The sequence below is a fragment of the Cibotium barometz genome, chromosome 14 (genome assembly GCF_041138505.1).
Source record: "Cibotium barometz isolate CiBa-2024 chromosome 14, ASM4113850v1, whole genome shotgun sequence".
NCBI lineage: Eukaryota > Viridiplantae > Streptophyta > Polypodiopsida > Cyatheales > Cibotiaceae > Cibotium > Cibotium barometz.
The window spans coordinates 38,705,370-38,722,522 of NC_141059.1; the positions used below are offsets into that span (position 1 = coordinate 38,705,370).

At 44.3% G+C, this 17,153-nt stretch overlaps 1 protein-coding gene across 8 annotated transcripts in view; it reads right to left on the minus strand.

Annotated features, from left to right (window-relative positions):
• Nucleotides 1-15,033, minus strand: part of LOC147631999 (uncharacterized) — a 37,529-nt gene extending 22,496 nt beyond the window's left edge. For 2 of the 8 annotated variants that reach the window (XM_086808549.1, XM_086808548.1), the window contains exons 1-2: nucleotides 14,655-15,016; nucleotides 11,528-13,844 (exon numbers count right to left, since the gene is read on the minus strand). In XM_086808549.1, coding sequence (XP_086664675.1) covers nucleotides 11,528-13,844; nucleotides 14,655-14,659 — 2,322 coding nt within the window. In that variant the 5' untranslated portion in view covers nucleotides 14,660-15,016. Of the gene's footprint in view, nucleotides 1-11,527; nucleotides 14,260-14,284 lie in introns of those variants that run through there. The other 6 variants (XM_086808556.1, XM_086808553.1, XM_086808551.1 and 3 more) reach the window with 5 other exon arrangements.
• Nucleotides 15,034-17,153: the final 2,120 nt, after the last annotated feature.

The following is a 17,153-nucleotide window of genomic DNA, read 5'->3' on the forward strand; positions in this document are numbered from 1 at the left end:
AGTATTTAAAGAATACAATGCTCCATGGGTTCTGAGAACCAGATAATGTCCATGTACATATGAAAACAGTACCAAACAAGTAGGCTCGGATTTCGATGAAGAAAACTCGAAGCAGAACGACCACTAGTGTGGTCCAATCTCTACGGTCCTGTGCTTTCACTGGACTCCGCAGAGAGCGCCTCACTGGTGTTCCGAGACCACGCACAAACAGGCGCTCTCGTACTAACGCCTGGCTCTCCCGATCTCAGCACCTTTGGACCGAGGTTCGCCAATACAGCTTGGACAACCCGGCACCGAACGGGTGTGGCCGTAGAGGGATGAATCCCTTATCAGATTTAAACATTAAATGCTTTGCTCAAATCTGAAAATCACTTACTTGTAGTTGGTTGATAAAAGACCAAAACTTGCGGAATGATGAAACCACTCAGGTGATGCGAAGTCTTCCTTGTAGAACACCCGTGGAGATGATGTACCGCCACAAAGGACACAGCCGCCTGCTCTTGCCTGATTGGAGAAGGAGTGCACAGTCACTATGTACCACCACTTTCAAAGTAGACAAACCAAGAGATAGCTGTAGACAGCCGCCTGCTGGAGCACAGCCTGATAGTGATGGATACACAGCCGCCTGGGGGAAGCAATTCAGAGGTAATACGTGGCCTTCATGTGATGGCAGCCAACTCTGTGTAGGCAAAATATGTAATGGGCGCCTGGCTGTACAGAAACGCAGCCAGCATCCAGAGGTTCAGTCGCCAGCAATAGAGGTAAAGAGAAGGCAGCTGCCTGCTGGAGTGGTTGCAGCCAGCCTGTGGGAGGAAGGGCACCTGGCTGCTGTATACAGGCTCCTGGCTGCTGTACACAGGCGCCTGGCTGCAGCCGTACAGTAGAAAATATGGCAGCCGCCTGTAGTTGCAGCCAGCCGTCTGGGGAGAGAAGCCGCAGCAATGCTTGTGGAGATGATAACCGCCTGCAGGAGAGTAGGCGCAGCCAGTAGTATGAGCAGTCCCCTTTGCGTAGGAAGAGCAGCCGGTTGATGGATCCAACGCTAAAAGGAAGCGATGGGTGATGGATCAACGCCAGCTAGATGCGATGGCTTCAACGCTTGAAGGGGGCCCTTTTTTTAATAAAATTGAAAGTGGAGTTAACCTTGGTCATACCCACGTTTGCATGTGGGGGATTAGTGGGGGTGGGTGACCATGCCCACCCCCACACTCACTTAAAAGTGAGGCTCCCCACCTTGGCCCCTAAGTGGGTGCCCAAAGGGGGTGCCCACTTTTAAATGAGTGTGAACCCCTAACCTTATAAAACAAAGGGGTTAGAATTAAATAACAATTTAACAACATGTACCATATACTTACCACCTGTTCACATGCACTGAAACTCGTCAGAATACAGAGCAGACTTCACGACTCACTGGCAGGCGTCCCCGCTCAGTAAGTAACACGTCAAGCAGGCAAACACACGAATACATGTCATGCGAAAACAGTTTCAAACATGCAAAATATGTGTGCATGTGCAAATAGTAACATGGACATATCTCCCGTTCATGGAACATGTACAAAATATCTGTCGGCACAAAACTGGCACGACATAAAACATAAAAACCTGGTCTTCCTATGGAGTGACAGTCCCATAGGTAAGACACAGTTCCAGGCATGAGTTTCCCTATGGTGTGACAGTCCCATAGGTGAAACACGGCACGAATACTGGCTCTTCCATGGCGTGACAGTCCCATGGATCGAACACAGTCCAGGTCATACACGGGTGGCACTGATCTGGCTCCCGTCCATACGACACCATCCTGCTAACACACGGGTGGCACCAGTCTGGCTCCCGTCCATGTCAGCAAAATACTGGCCTCTTCACATGAGACACCGGCCTGGCCTCAAGTGAACGAGACGCAAAAACTAGGAATGGACCAAATGGTCGGCCAATTGGTGACATCCCCCCGGGCTTCTAAAGAGTTGACCTCAACTTAAAAGCCTCAAGATATGCCTGCAACAATTGCGGATAATCTGCAAAGTAATCTTCATTTACCCATTTGGCATCAATAGGCAAATAATTCTTAAACTTCACAAGGTATCTCCTGGAAAGCTTTCCTGCAGGTAGCTTTCTCTCCTTGTGAAAAACAATCTGTTCTGGCTGGAGGATCTCCTCAAGCTCTTCAATCTCTGGCGGATCTTCTGTGACAGGCTCATCAGGATCTGGCCCCACATATTTCCGAAATAGACTCACATGAAAAGCATTGTGAATCTTCCAATGACTAGGTAAAGCAAGCCTGTAGGACACTTCATTGATCTTGTGAATCACCTTGAAGGGTCCATAATAGCGAGGAGAAAGCTTAGGATATGATCCTTCTCGTCCTGGCCTCTTCCGAAGCCTAGCCTTCTCAAATTTCAGCAATACCCAATCACCTTCTTTGACTTCCATGTCCCTTCTATGCTTGTCAGCAGCCTTTTTATGCTTATCCTGAGATCTTGCAATGGCTGTGCGCACTTGACCAAAGGCAACATCCAAGTCACGAACATATTCATCAGCTGCAAAAATCTCATCCTTGGTACGAAGGATGGGTGGCAAGACCACTCTGCCATAAATAATCTCAAACGGAGCCTTTCCTGTGGAAGCATGGATTGTATTGTTAACTCAACAAGTGGAAGATACTTCTCCCATGCACTCTTTTGATCTGCCACATAACACTTCAACAAATCCAACACGGCTGAATTTGCAGCTTCACTTTGGCCATCCGTTTGGGGATGATAGGCTGATGAAAACTCAAGCTTAGTACCCATATTATCAAACAAAGCCCTCCAAAATAGGCTTGTAGTCCTGGGATCTCTATCCCCAACAATGGATTTAGGCATACCATGATGCTTGAAAATGTTAGCAAGAAAAAGCTTTACCATATGATCAGCTTTAATGGTTTTCTTGACGGGCAAGAAGTGAGCTTGCTTGCTAAACCTGTCCACAATAGTCCAAATAGCATCATTCCCATGCTGGGATCTAGGCAAATCCATAATAAAATCCATCGTGATACTTTCCCAAGGTTGCGAGGGAATAGGCAATGGCTGAAGCAAACCTGGAGGCTTTTGCCTATCAAATTTCACCTTTTGGCAAGTAATACATGCACGCACATAAGCCTCAATGTCTTTACGCATGCTTGGCCAAAAGAAATACCTCTGAATCATGCGAGTAGTAGGCATAATACCTCTATGACCAGCATATGGTGGAGCGTGACATTCGTCCATAACCTTTGAACGCAAATCCTTCACCACACAAAGGCAATTATCCTTCATAAGATAACCCTCATTGATAACATAAAAGGCATGTGAATGACCAGCCATCAAATCAGTCCATATATGGCAAAAATCAGCATCCAAATGATACAAATCTCTCATAGCAAATAGATCTCCATGAGAGGCCACTGAGACTGCAGCAACATAAGGCCTCCTAGATAGTGCATCGGCCACCACATTTTTCTTTCCTGGAGTATGCACAATCTGAAAATGAAACATGGAAAGAAAATTTGCCATTCTCATTTGCTTCTCTGAAAGCTTGGTTTGAGATAGAAAGTATCTCAAGCTTTGATGATCTGTCTTGACTAGAAATTCAGCCCCAAGAAGGTAATGTTTCCAAATCTTTAAGGCGTGAATTACAGCCAAGAGCTCTTTCTCATAGATATCCATATGAAGCTCAGCATCATGCAAACGACGGCTCTCGTATGCAACTGCATGCCCTTCCTGATTTAGGACAGCTCCTATGCAATCACCACAAGCATCACATTCAACCACGAATGACTTGTGCAAGTCAGGAACAATCAATACTGGACCACATATAATAGCATGCTTGAGCTGCAAGAAAGCATCCTGTTCCTTTGAAGTCCATTTGAAAACAGTTTTCTTCTTCGTGAGATCATGTAGAGGAGTGGCAATCATAGCAAAATGCCTTATGAAACGCCTGTAATACGAACATAATCCCAGAAAACTACGTACTTGATGTACGTTTTGCAATTCGGGCCAATTCCGAATAGTCTCTATCTTTGCAGGATCCATTGTAACTCCATCTTTGGATACAATATGTCCCAGATAATGAATCTCTGAAAGGAAAAACTCACTTTTCTTAGCATTGACGAAAAGTTTATGCTTCCGCAACTCTTCGAACACTGTGACCAAATGAGTTCTGTGTTCCTGCTCATTCTTGGAGAAAACCAAGATATCATCAAAGAAGACTCCTGTAAACTTGCGATGGGGTCGGAATATCCTATCCATCATACGATTAAAAGTAGCAGGAGCATTGGTGAGACCAAAAGGCATTACCAAGAATTCATATAATCCGAAGGCTGTCCTGAATGCAGTCTTATGGACATCTTGTGGCACCACGCGTATCTGGTGATAACCACTCTTCAAGTCAAGTCTGCTAAAGCAAGCTGAACCATCAAGCTTATCCAAGATATCATCAATACGTGGAATTGGGAATCTGTTCTTGATGGTAAGCTTGTTCAAAGCTCTATAGTCCACACACATACGGAATGATCCGTCCTTCTTTTGAACAAGAAGCACAGGAGAGCAGTAAGGTGAGGAACTGGGCTGAACCAAACCTTTCTCTAAAAGCTCGTTTACCTGCTTCATAATTTCTTCTTGTTGTGCAGCACTCACTCGGTATGCGGGTTTGTTAGGAGGAGAACTACCTGGCACAAGATCTATGCGATGATCTTCGGGCCTTTGGGGAGGTAATTCACCTGGCAACGAGTCAGCAAAACAGTCGTTGAATGCATTAAGAAAATTCAGCCTATCATTAGACATAGCATCCACATTTTGTTGATTTGGCACAAGACTATCACGCACAAAAACCAAGTACGCTGAAAGACTCTTTTTCATTGCTTTATTAATTTGGATGTGTGATACAACTGGGATAGAATCCCCTTCTTTGCCAGCATCAATAAAGTGCATGCGGCCTTTATGCATAAAAGAAATCATATTGGACTTGTAGTCTTTGCGGGGCTCAAGCCTATGATGCCACGGCTTGCCCAACAATACATCACATCCATTCAGAGGAGCAACTAAGAAATGCTCATTATCAAGATAGCCCTGTATATGAATACGCAACTTCCCAATCAAAGGGGTAACCTGCACCTCTTTGCCAATAAATGCAGCTTCAGCTTCAATTTGAGGTCCCATGTTTTCAACCTCAATACCCAATGCAGCTGCCATTTGCATAGAGATGAAATTGTCAGTTGCACAGTCATCAAACATAAGAGTGCGGGCTGATCCTTGATTTGCCCCCAAGCCTTGCAAACCATACGCTCTTTTGCATCATGACCTGTATTACCTTGCACATCAGGAACTGCATGAACATTTGCTTTGGTGTGCTTGTCCTCGTGCTTTGGTTTGCGATCTGGGCATTGCCGAAACATGTGGTCTTTGCTACCACAAGAAAAGCATTTTCCATCCTTAGCATATTGCTCTCTTTGCTCCGGGGTTAGTCCAAATTTGTTCTTCCTTGGGCCCTGTTCTTTTGATGTGTTATTTTCAGCTTTACCACCCTTGTAAGGCTCCCGGAAGTTCTTTTTAGGTGGCTGTCCACCCTTTTGCTGATTTGGGACAGCCTTGTCCTTCCCCTTGGAACCTCCTTGATCTTGCTTGATCTTGAGCACCAATTGCTCTGTAGCAAGGGCAGACGCTGTGAGTTGTTGCAACGTATGTTTTGGGTGCAATTCAATACCCGATCTATATGCAGGTTGCAATCCAGAACGAAACTTCCTCTTTCTTTCCTCCTCTGAGATTAGCATGAAGGGAGTCACTTCCAGCAACACTTTCCAAAATTTGTTAACATATTGTTGCACACTCTCATTATCTTTTTGTTCCAGCCTGTCCCACTTTTGAGTGAGAGTTTGCTCCGCATTGGGTGGCAAGAACTGAGCATAAAATCTATCTTTGAATTCCTTCCAAGTAGAGATGGGATCCTTGGTGATCTTTTCGGTGATCCACCAATGGGCAGCAGTCCCTTTCAGAAACATGCTAGCATGGCGCACCTTCGACTTTTCTGTAAAGTCCTCATCGCTAAAAGCAATGTCGAACTGTGCCACAAACGCTAACACCTTAGAAGCATCATGTTCACCATGAAAGACATCAAATTTGACAGATTTATCACCTGCTTTGAACTCCTTGAGCTTCCTGGCATGAGGCTCATGGTCCTCTCTTTTTCTTTTCCCCTTATCCAACGGGGTAGCCCTGTCTGCATGGGCTCCATGGGCCGTCATAGAAGCTTCATGGGGCACGGTGGCATGTGCTCCACGAACTCGAAATTCAGATGCATGTGACTTACCTGCATTTGGCATGGTCTCTCCATGAGACAACTCAGAAGGCAAAATTTTTCTGGAAGCAGACCTGTCACCATGAGATACATATCTTGCATGCATGTGACTTTCGTGCCCTCCATGAGCACTGGCATACATATATCTGTCAGGCTTAGTGCCTTGGGGAGAGGATGCATGTCGAGAGGTGACAGTCACCTCTTCCTTTTGCATAAAAGATTTCAGCCTCTGGGATGCGGAATCTCCATGCTTCAAACGAGGTGGATTTCTGAAAATCAGCTCCCCGTCATCCCCCTCTTTGATATCTCCTTTGCGAAGGAGATAGGCAAGTGCCAACTCCCTTGGTTTCTTGCCCACTTCACGAGCCATTGATTCAAAGGTTACATCAACCATAGCATCAGCCTTCCTGGCTTCAATAGCACTTTGCAGATGTGGATCTTCATGCAAAAACTTCAATTCTTGCTCTTGAGCCTGCAAAAGTTTTCTCATATGTTCCATTTCAGCTTTCATAGCATCAGGGTCTTGTTCAAGCATAACTGTCTTTCCTAGAGACAGTTGACCCTTGGATTCACTATCAAGAACCCTTTCAAGGGGCTTGTGCCTACCACGCAGGGCATCAGACCCACGAGAAGCACTAGATGGACCCCTTGAATTTGGTACTTCCAAAGGGTTGCCTTGGCTGTCCATTGTGTTCAAAGTTTGCTAAAAGCGGGATGTCCAGTACACAGGTTCGTTTCCCCACTAGGAAGAGGGAAACAACCGTGCTCTGATACCAATGAAACCGATCCCGTCAAGTGGGAAAGACTCCGTTGGACACCCACACGCTTAATAGCACAACTTTAAAACCACAAATATGAAATGGACAACTTAAAACAACTTGAAATTTAAATGAACAGAAATGGAAAGATGGACACCAGCACTGGGGCCGGAACGGGCCGACCCCCCCCTCAATATATGATATATTTATTGGGAGTATTTAAAGAATACAATGCTCCATGGGTTCTGAGAACCAGATAATGTCCATGTACATATGAAAACAGTACCAAACAAGTAGGCTCGGATTTCGATGAAGAAAACTCGAAGCAGAACGACCACTAGTGTGGTCCAATCTCTACGGTCCTGTGCTTTCACTGGACTCCGCAGAGAGCGCCTCACTGGTGTTCCGAGACCACGCACAAACAGGCGCTCTCGTACGAACGCCTGGCTCTCCCGATCTCAGCACCTTTGGACCGAGGTTCGCCAATACAGCTTGGACAACCCGGCACCGAACGGGTGTGGCCGTAGAGGGATGAATCCCTTATCAGATTTAAACATTAAATGCTTTGCTCAAATCTGAAAATCACTTACTTGTAGTTGGTTGATAAAAGACCAAAACTTGCGGAATGATGAAACCACTCAGGTGATGCGAAGTCTTCCTTGTAGAACACCCGTGGAGATGATGTACCGCCACAAAGGACACAGCCGCCTGCTCTTGCCTGATTGGAGAAGGAGTGCACAGTCACTATGTACCACCACTTTCAAAGTAGACAAACCAAGAGATAGCTGTAGACAGCCGCCTGCTGGAGCACAGCCTGATAGTGATGGATACACAGCCGCCTGGGGGAAGCAATTCAGAGGTAATACGTGGCCTTCATGTGATGGCAGCCAACTCTGTGTAGGCAAAATATGTAATGGGCGCCTGGCTGTACAGAAACGCAGCCAGCATCCAGAGGTTCAGTCGCCAGCAATAGAGGTAAAGAGAAGGCAGCCGCCTGCTGGAGTGGTTGCAGCCAGCCTGTGGGAGGAAGGGCACCTGGCTGCTGTATACAGGCTCCTGGCTGCTGTACACAGGCGCCTGGCTGCAGCCGTACAGTAGAAAATATGGCAGCCGCCTGTAGTTGCAGCCAGCCGTCTGGGGAGAGAAGCCGCAGCAATGCTTGTGGAGATGATAACCGCCTGCAGGAGAGTAGGCGCAGCCAGTAGTATGAGCAGTCCCCTTTGCGTAGGAAGAGCAGCCGGTTGATGGATCCAACGCTAAAAGGAAGCGATGGGTGATGGATCAACGCCAGCTAGATGCGATGGCTTCAACGCTTGAAGGGGGCCCTTTTTTTAATAAAATTGAAAGTGGAGTTAACCTTGGTCATACCCACGTTTGCATGTGGGGGATTAGTGGGGGTGGGTGACCATGCCCACCCCCACACTCACTTAAAAGTGAGGCTCCCCACCTTGGCCCCTAAGTGGGTGCCCAAAGGGGGTGCCCACTTTTAAATGAGTGTGAACCCCTAACCTTATAAAACAAAGGGGTTAGAATTAAATAACAATTTAACAACATGTACCATATACTTACCACCTGTTCACATGCACTGAAACTCGTCAGAATACAGAGCAGACTTCACGACTCATTGGCAGGCGTCCCCGCTCAGTAAGTAACACGTCAAGCAGGCAAACACACGAACACATGTCATGCGAAAACAGTTTCAAACATGCAAAATATGTGTGCATGTGCAAATAGTAACATGGACATATCTCCCGTTCATGGAACATGTACAAAATATCTGTCGGCACAAAACTGGCACGACATAAAACATAAAAACCTGGTCTTCCTATGGAGTGACAGTCCCATAGGTAAGACACAGTTCCAGGCACGAGTTTCCCTATGGTGTGACAGTCCCATAGGTGAAACACGGCACGAATACTGGCTCTTCCATGGCGTGACAGTCCCATGGATCGAACACAGTCCAGGTCATACACGGGTGGCACTGATCTGGCTCCCGTCCATACGACACCATCCTGCTAACACACGGGTGGCACCAGTCTGGCTCCCGTCCATGTCAGCAAAATACTGGCCTCTTCACATGAGACACCGGCCTGGCCTCAAGTGAACGAGACGCAAAAACTAGGAATGGACCAAATGGTCGGCCAATTGGTGACAGTGTGTGTGTGTGTATATATATACACACACATATATATGTATGTATGTATATATATATATATATACATATGTATATATATGTATATATATGTGGTGTGTGTGTGTGTGTGTATACATATATATATATATATATGTGTGTGTATGCATATATATGTGTATACATATATATGTGTGTATATATATAGATATATATATAGATATATATATGTATATGTATATATATATACACACATATATATGTATATATGTGTGTATACACACACACACACACACACACACACACACACATATATATATGTGTATATATGTATGTATATATATATATATATATATGTATGTATATATAGATATATATATATGTATATATATACATACATATATATGTATGTATATATATATATATATATATGTATGTATATATAGATATATATATATGTATATATATACATACATATATATATGTATATATGTATATATACATATATATATGTATGTATATATATACATATATATATATATATGTGCGTGTGTGTGTGTTCTCTTTGTGCATTGAGCTTGTATGGTTGCTTTCTTCTCTCTGTGCATGTCTGTGAGGATTAAGCTTGCCTATATATATATATATATATATATATATATATATATATATATATATATATATATATATGCAATGTCCCTATTGGGTGGGTTCACTGGGAACGATTTCAGTGGATTTTGGACAGATAAAACCTGCTTATTCACTCTGCTTAACCCTTTTGTTGGATTCATTGGATGCGTTTGATAGAGTTCAGACAGGGGATTCGATCCTTTTGAATCTTTGGATGTCAGTGCCACATTGTTTAGACTTGGAGGAAAGCCGGTATATATATAAATATATATATACATATATATACATATAACATTACACACACACATATGTGTGTGTGTGTGTGTGTACACATACATACATATACATGCGCACGTGCGCGCACGTACATATATGTATGTATGTATGTATACACATACGTATATCTATATATATATATATATATATATATATACATGTACTATATATAGTACATGTATATATATCTATATATATATATATATATATACATGTACTATATATAGTACATGTATATATATCTATATATATATATATATATATATATATATAGTACATGTATATGTACATAAATTGAACAAGAAGGTGCAGGACCTAGAGTGGAAATTGGTCCCATGTGAACCCAGTCCAGGACGAATCAGCCAGGCTTCCACTCTACGCGTCCAAGGTCAAGTGTGCATTGTCCTGCACATGAAGGAGTGCCAGTCCGTACTTAGAGTCTCCCTCTAGAATCATGTCAGATGACGTGAGTAGTTGGTTTGCAACTAGTTGCCAGGGATCTGTAGAAGCATGTAGGAATTGCATGTAGAAAGGGGTCCAGCCCATAGGGCTACCCCAAACGAGAGTATCATACTCTAGATTGGGCTTTGGGTAGGCTCAGGCCACCCAAGAGGGTCCAGGAGGGCCCCAGGCCTTGCCCAACAGCCTATGGAGGGGTTGGGCAGGCTGTCGGCGAGCCCAAGGGCCTGGCCAGGCAGCCGACAAGCCCTAGGGGCCTTGCCCAGCCAGGTGGCCAAGCCTAGAGGCTGCCCATGCACAGGGCTGCCCAGAAGCCATGATGATGTGCAGGGTGGCCAGCCTATCTACAGTGTGAAACGACTTGCTTCAAAAAGCATTTATTGCGTTTTGACTTGGTCGTGAGGTTTTCAGCAACAAGCCGACCCCTGTAGAGACAGCCGGCCAGCATCAGAAAGGGGTATAAATACCCAGACCAGAATTCAGTCAGTTCATCTCATAATTCACAAAGAGTAGGTGTGTTCCAAGGGCCAGGACAGCCAAGGGGAGTGCTCCAACCAAGGTGAAGAGTGCAGGTCAAGAACCAGTCTTTATTTAAAGATTTACATCATTCTAATAAAGCAGATACACCATTCGTGGTGGGGCCCTACAGAGGGTATTCGGGACCCAATATTGTGTCCTCTTCTCCCCCCCCCTCTCTCTCTCTCTCTCTCTCTCTCTCTATTTCTGCACATCTTCTTCTATGTTGTGCGTTATATCCGTCACGAACAATTGAGCATTGTATATATATATGTGTGTGTGTGTGTGTGTACATATATACATATACATACATACACATGTGTGTATTTACATATATGAGAGAGAGAGAGAGGGAGGGAAAGAAGGGGGGGGTGGGGGGTGGGGATTGGAAGTGTTGCCTTTGTAAGATAAGGAAGTGATACACAGTGTGCCATGCAAGTGAATACATACATACCAACTCATAAACTGTTGAAGAATTGATCTCCTGTCCTAACAAACTGACTTGATCCAGAGTTATTTCCGCATCGCGAAGAGAGCCATCCGACCTAGAAGCAATCAGTTGTAGGGTTTCAACGTCTATGGCAAGATCCTCCAATCTAGCCAGTGCCTGTAACCTTTTCACAATCTCAGAATCTTTGATCTTTGGGAAAGGGAATTTCTGACATCTTGAAACCGCAGTTCGAGGCAGCCGATCTGGATCTGTTGTGATAAGGATGAAGACAACGTTCATGGGAGGCTCCTCCAATATCTTCAGAAGAGCATTCCAGGTCTCTGTGGTGAGCACGTGGCACTCGTCTATGATGAACACCTTGTAACGTGACAAGGTAGGAGCAGAGATGGTTTCCTCCAGAAGAGCCTTGACTCGCTCGATCCCGTTGTTGCTAGCCGCATCGACCTCTCTAACCTCAGAGCATTTACCTGTAGCAACACTGATGCACTCTCTGCAAACCCCACATGGCCGTTGCCCCTCCGATGATATGCAAATAAGGGCTGATGCAAAAATCCTTGCAGCCGATGTTTTCCCGGTACCCCGTGAGCCCTGGAAAAGATACACAGGAGCAATCTTCCCCTTCAATATCGCATTCGAAAGAGCTTGTGTCACAATGTGCTGACCAACCACCTCTTCAAACACTTTTGGCCTGTACTTCTGGCTCAAATTCCGGGCTCTATATTCACATAGAGCCAGCTCCTTACAGTCCGGGACAGCAAGCTGAAGGCGTTCTGCATCTTGCACTTTGACTATTCTTCCTGCATTGTGTCCATTTGGTGCATTATTACATGCTTCCAACTCCAACTCCCCATGAAGCTCACTCATTGACAGTCTTCCACCATCCCCATCGATTGAAGAGCCCCCAAATTCATCACTCCCATTGTAGTCCTCTAATTCAGTTAATAGAGGGAGTGGCTCAACCTTGGGGCTCCTAGCAGGATACATAGCTGATGTGAACTGCTGTTGCAACATGGATTGACGCTCAGCACCTGCACTACCCTTTTTCCTAATGGCTTTCATGGAGTCAAGAGGTGACCCTGCACATTCTAGTGTGGTCGAATGCCCTTTGGCTTGCTTCTGATTCTTCAACCTCTGGTGGAGTCTCCTACTTTCCTTCTTGGAGGGTAGTTCCAAGGCTTCTACCTCATACTCGAAGAATTCAGTTTCCCATGGCGCAGGCCTCAAGCTTTCTGAACGCTGTTGCCTGCCCATGCTGCCGACTGGTGGGCTGAACATTTGCAAGGATTTTGTACTGTTAGCAGTGGTTGCTGCTTGCTTCCTATGTGATCTCTGTGCCTCCTGAGGAGATCTCGATCCCACCTTGATACCTGATGCTTCCTTTTGATATGAGACCAGCCCACTTTGCCACTCCTCCATATCATGCTCCTCCTCATCATCAAAGGGTTCCTCCAAAGTGAAAAATGACTGGGCATGGCCAAACCTATGCATGTCATCATGGGGGTTGAGAACCAAAGGAGAAAGGGTTTGGTCATTTTGTCTCCACAACTTGTGCCCTCTTGCCAGCCTAGATGTATTCTGCCTGGATCTCACTCTTCCATCCTCATCCTGGTAAGCAAAAAATCCTGGATGGCTTTCAAAGGCGCCATGGTCCCGGCCAGATTCTTGCCAATTCCACATGTCTGGTGATGCCGCTTCTTTGAGGCCCTCTGCCATAAAGGAACTCCCATCATCATGACCCACATGATCTGTAGTCCTCCAATTGTGTAAAGCAGAGCTTCCTGCCACTATCTGCCTGCCCAATCCATGACTCTCCCCGAGAATTCCAAAGTGGCTTCTCAAATTCTCATGCTGGAGGTGGTCATTTGAGGCTCTATCCATGCGTGCAGAGGCCTCTCTCCCCAAGTCCCAGCTCATCCTGGGGTCAAAATCATTCATAGCATCAAAGTCATTCAATTGTGGAGATCTGTGAGAGCATTTTCTCCCTGAGGTCCCTCTTAGCCCATCCCTTCTACCACCACCACCACCACCACCACCACCACCATGAGACCCATCCCTTCTACCACTACCCCCACCATGTGAAGCTGCTTGGGGTATCTTTTTATTCTCCCTCATGGCACCCCCTTCATGATGAAGAGCTCTCTCGTCAAGTGGCAGGTTCACCTCATTTGTAATTGAAGAAACAGTCTCAAGAACAGGAGATTTCCTAGATGATGCTGTCAATGTGGATGGATCTTGCGGACCCTTGGATTTCCTGTGAGCGTTTAGCTCCCTTATGAGAGGGAGCTCCCCAGGTTCTCCAACTTCCAACATGAGCGATTTGCTGCAAGAACACATTAGCGACTAGTATTAGTTACAGTTAATGCAGTCCAAAGCTGAAATGATCAGATATAAGGTGCCCAACTCAGGTCCTTCCTTTTCTTCACATTAATCCTACTTATATCTAGGCTTAGGAACACATTAATTAGCAAGTAGTTTGAACTAACGTAACCAGTATAAGCTATGATAGCTAGGCTTAGAAAAACATTAGGAGGTAGTATGTATTAACTAATATGAAATTATAACATTGTCCAAACTCTAAGCCTAAGCTTAGAAAGAGCTGCAGGCAACTACATTGAGTAATTGAGAAGACAAACAAAGGCCAAAAAAAAAAAAAGGTATTAAAAGGATGAAGAATTGTGAATAGGGAAGACTGGAAACCGTGCATTGAGAGAAACATAATCATAGCATAACTCAGCCATGAGAGGGAGATTTTAAAGTTACCTTGGAGAGATCGTTTTCAGCTCAAAAAATATCCTTCTAAGTAGTGTCTGATAGCGGCTAAATAATGATAATAACAGTAATAAGATAATTATTATCACGAGAGCAAAGGGGCTGCCATGGATATACTACCACTGCCTAAGGTTTAGAGCCCACGCATGTTCTGCTCTATGATTGGAAAAGAACACACAAGGAAAGGGAGAGTGCAGGCAGCGTCGTGCATGCATGCAGGCGTGCTCAAGTACCAAAATAAATGGGCATTACTTTAGTAGGAGAATATCATTTAAGAACAGAGGTACATAGAAGTAGATGCAAAAAGACCCCCTCGAAGAAGGACAAAAGAGGGTGTTCTGGAAAGAGTTGACAGGCAAACCTCATCACCCCACCATTGCTGATGAGAGCAGGCAGTACACCACAGTGGCCAAAGCTGCAGCTAATTCATTAAATATTAATGCAAATGACGATGATTAGAGATCACTGTGTATACTACTGCGTAGAGGCGTTGCATAGTGCACACTGATTAATAGTAGGTTAACATAATGATTATTAGTAGGTTAACACAGAGATTAATAGCAGGTTAACACACTGATTATTAGTAGGTTAACACAGAGATTAGTAGCAGGTTAACACACTGATTATTAGTAGGTTAACACAGAGCCTTAGTTGCTAAATTCGTCAGAGCTACTAAGATAGAAGGAGTTAGTTACAGCTACGATTTCGTTGCATTCCCGAGAGAGTCGAGAGACTGATCCTCAACCACGAGATCATGAGTGGCTCTAATGCGAGAAGTGGGCGGTCTCGTGTGGGCCGCCCTCCTGCATGTGCAGCCTGGCCCGCCCATCTCTCGGCCGATGTGAAATGGCCGCAGCTAACGAACAAAGTCAACAACCAACCTCGATCTCCAGGGATTATCGTTTTTATAGCTAATATATATTATTATAATATAATATAATAATATTGCTTTATTCGAGTGCTCAAAAAGACATATTTTTTAACCAATCAAAAGAAGAACATCTCTTAAATCTATCTTGTTTTTGTTTGTTTTTTTTAAATTTAATCTCTACAATATGACCCCCACAAAGTTTTGGTGTTGCAAATAATTAATTACTTTGATTAAAATTATTTTCAATCTTAGCTCATCCGTAAGGTTTTAGCCATTTTTTTTTCCCAAAAGGTATATTGTAAAATCTCCTGTAAATGGTAAGCCGAGATTTGCTACGTCACCTCGCATGTATCCTCGTAAATAAAGAGAACCCCTCTCTCTCTCTCATGCACAGAACCCCTCTCTCTCTTATGCACAGAACCTAGATATTTCCTGTCTGAGTCCAATATTTCCTATCTCTGCTCATAGCAGAACTAAGTCTATCGCCAAAGGCAGGGAAATTTTCAGAAACTTGGGCTTCGTTGAGAGCACTTCTTGCCGAGGGTGATCATCCACAACCTCTGCAGCCAGTTTGTCGGAAGCGCGGGGAAGAGAGGAAGTAGTGGCCGAGGGAGAGAAGAGGGAAGAGCAGAGCCACCTTCGTTGAGGGCACTTCTCGCCGGGGGTGATCATCCACAGCCTATGTAGCCAGTTTGTCGGAGGAGCGGAGAAGAGAGGAGGTAGTGGGCGAGGAGGCGTCCCGACGAGGGGAGGCCAGCGGACGAGGGGAGGATAGGCAAGCGGACGTGAGGTGTTGTGCACGTGTGGCGAGCGACCGAGGAGGCTGGTGAAGGGAGGTCAACGGAGCAGGTGAGCGTGGAGAGAGAGTAACCTTAGAGAAAAAAAATTAGTTAAGTTACGTGGCCATTTAATTAATACACCCAAAACAAAATGTTCTGAATATGCACCCAAAACAATATGCAGGTTTTATAAGGGCTACTTAAAAAACCTACATTTCAAGTAGCCCTTTTATTTTTCATTAAAGGGGTTAGAATTAGGAAAAACCCGCTAAGATTTTAAGTAACCCTTATTTTTTCATAGATTTTAGTTATAAAACCTGCATATAGTATAGATTTCAAAAACAAAAGTAAGAGTTGTCTTTATTTGATTGGTATGAATTTGATAATGTTATGATTTCACTTTTTTAATATAATTCCAATCATTTCAGAAAAAAGGATAATGTTATGATTTAATTACATAATAATAATAATACAAATATATATTGCCTTTTTATGATTCGCACACTCCAAAGTTAATCCGAATATTATTATTATTTATGTATAATAATCAGATTATGGGATCTAGCGGAGTGGCGACTTTTCAACGACTGCCGGCCTTTTTGGCCAGATTAATCATGGAAATCTGCATTTAATGCGTGGCGAGCTTATAAAAGAGCGGGTGAGACAGCTAGACTTTCAAAGAACATTCTGTCGTGTTCGACCGTGAAGAACGAACTGATGGGTGACATGGCTGACCCCATCTCCATGTATGATGGCCCCATCACCATCTAGCTAATACATACATGTGGTCTATCTCACATGATAAATTCACTAGTGTGCCAAAAGCCAATTAGTCCTCAGGGTTCGAGAAAAGATAGGTTCGCTTTAACCTAGAATCCATCCCCAAAAATCCTTCTCATGGAACTTCCTCAAAATTTTCAAGTATTAATTATATTCCAATAACATTATCAAGAAAATGTTTGTTCACATTTCTCGCCCCTCTTCAACCCATGGTGACAAGGATTCATGCACATAAGGTTTGGTAAAAATAGTGTTCCAAACTCTTTTGTGTGCGGCAAAAGAAACTCGAAGCAGTGTCAATACCATTACATAACATTTCAAAGGTGAGGAGTAGTCCAAACATGATAAGGTTCCTTACACAACATTTATGGGTGATGCAACAATTTGTGTGGGCTCGCGTTGCCAGACAAGGATGTTTGTGTTATACAGT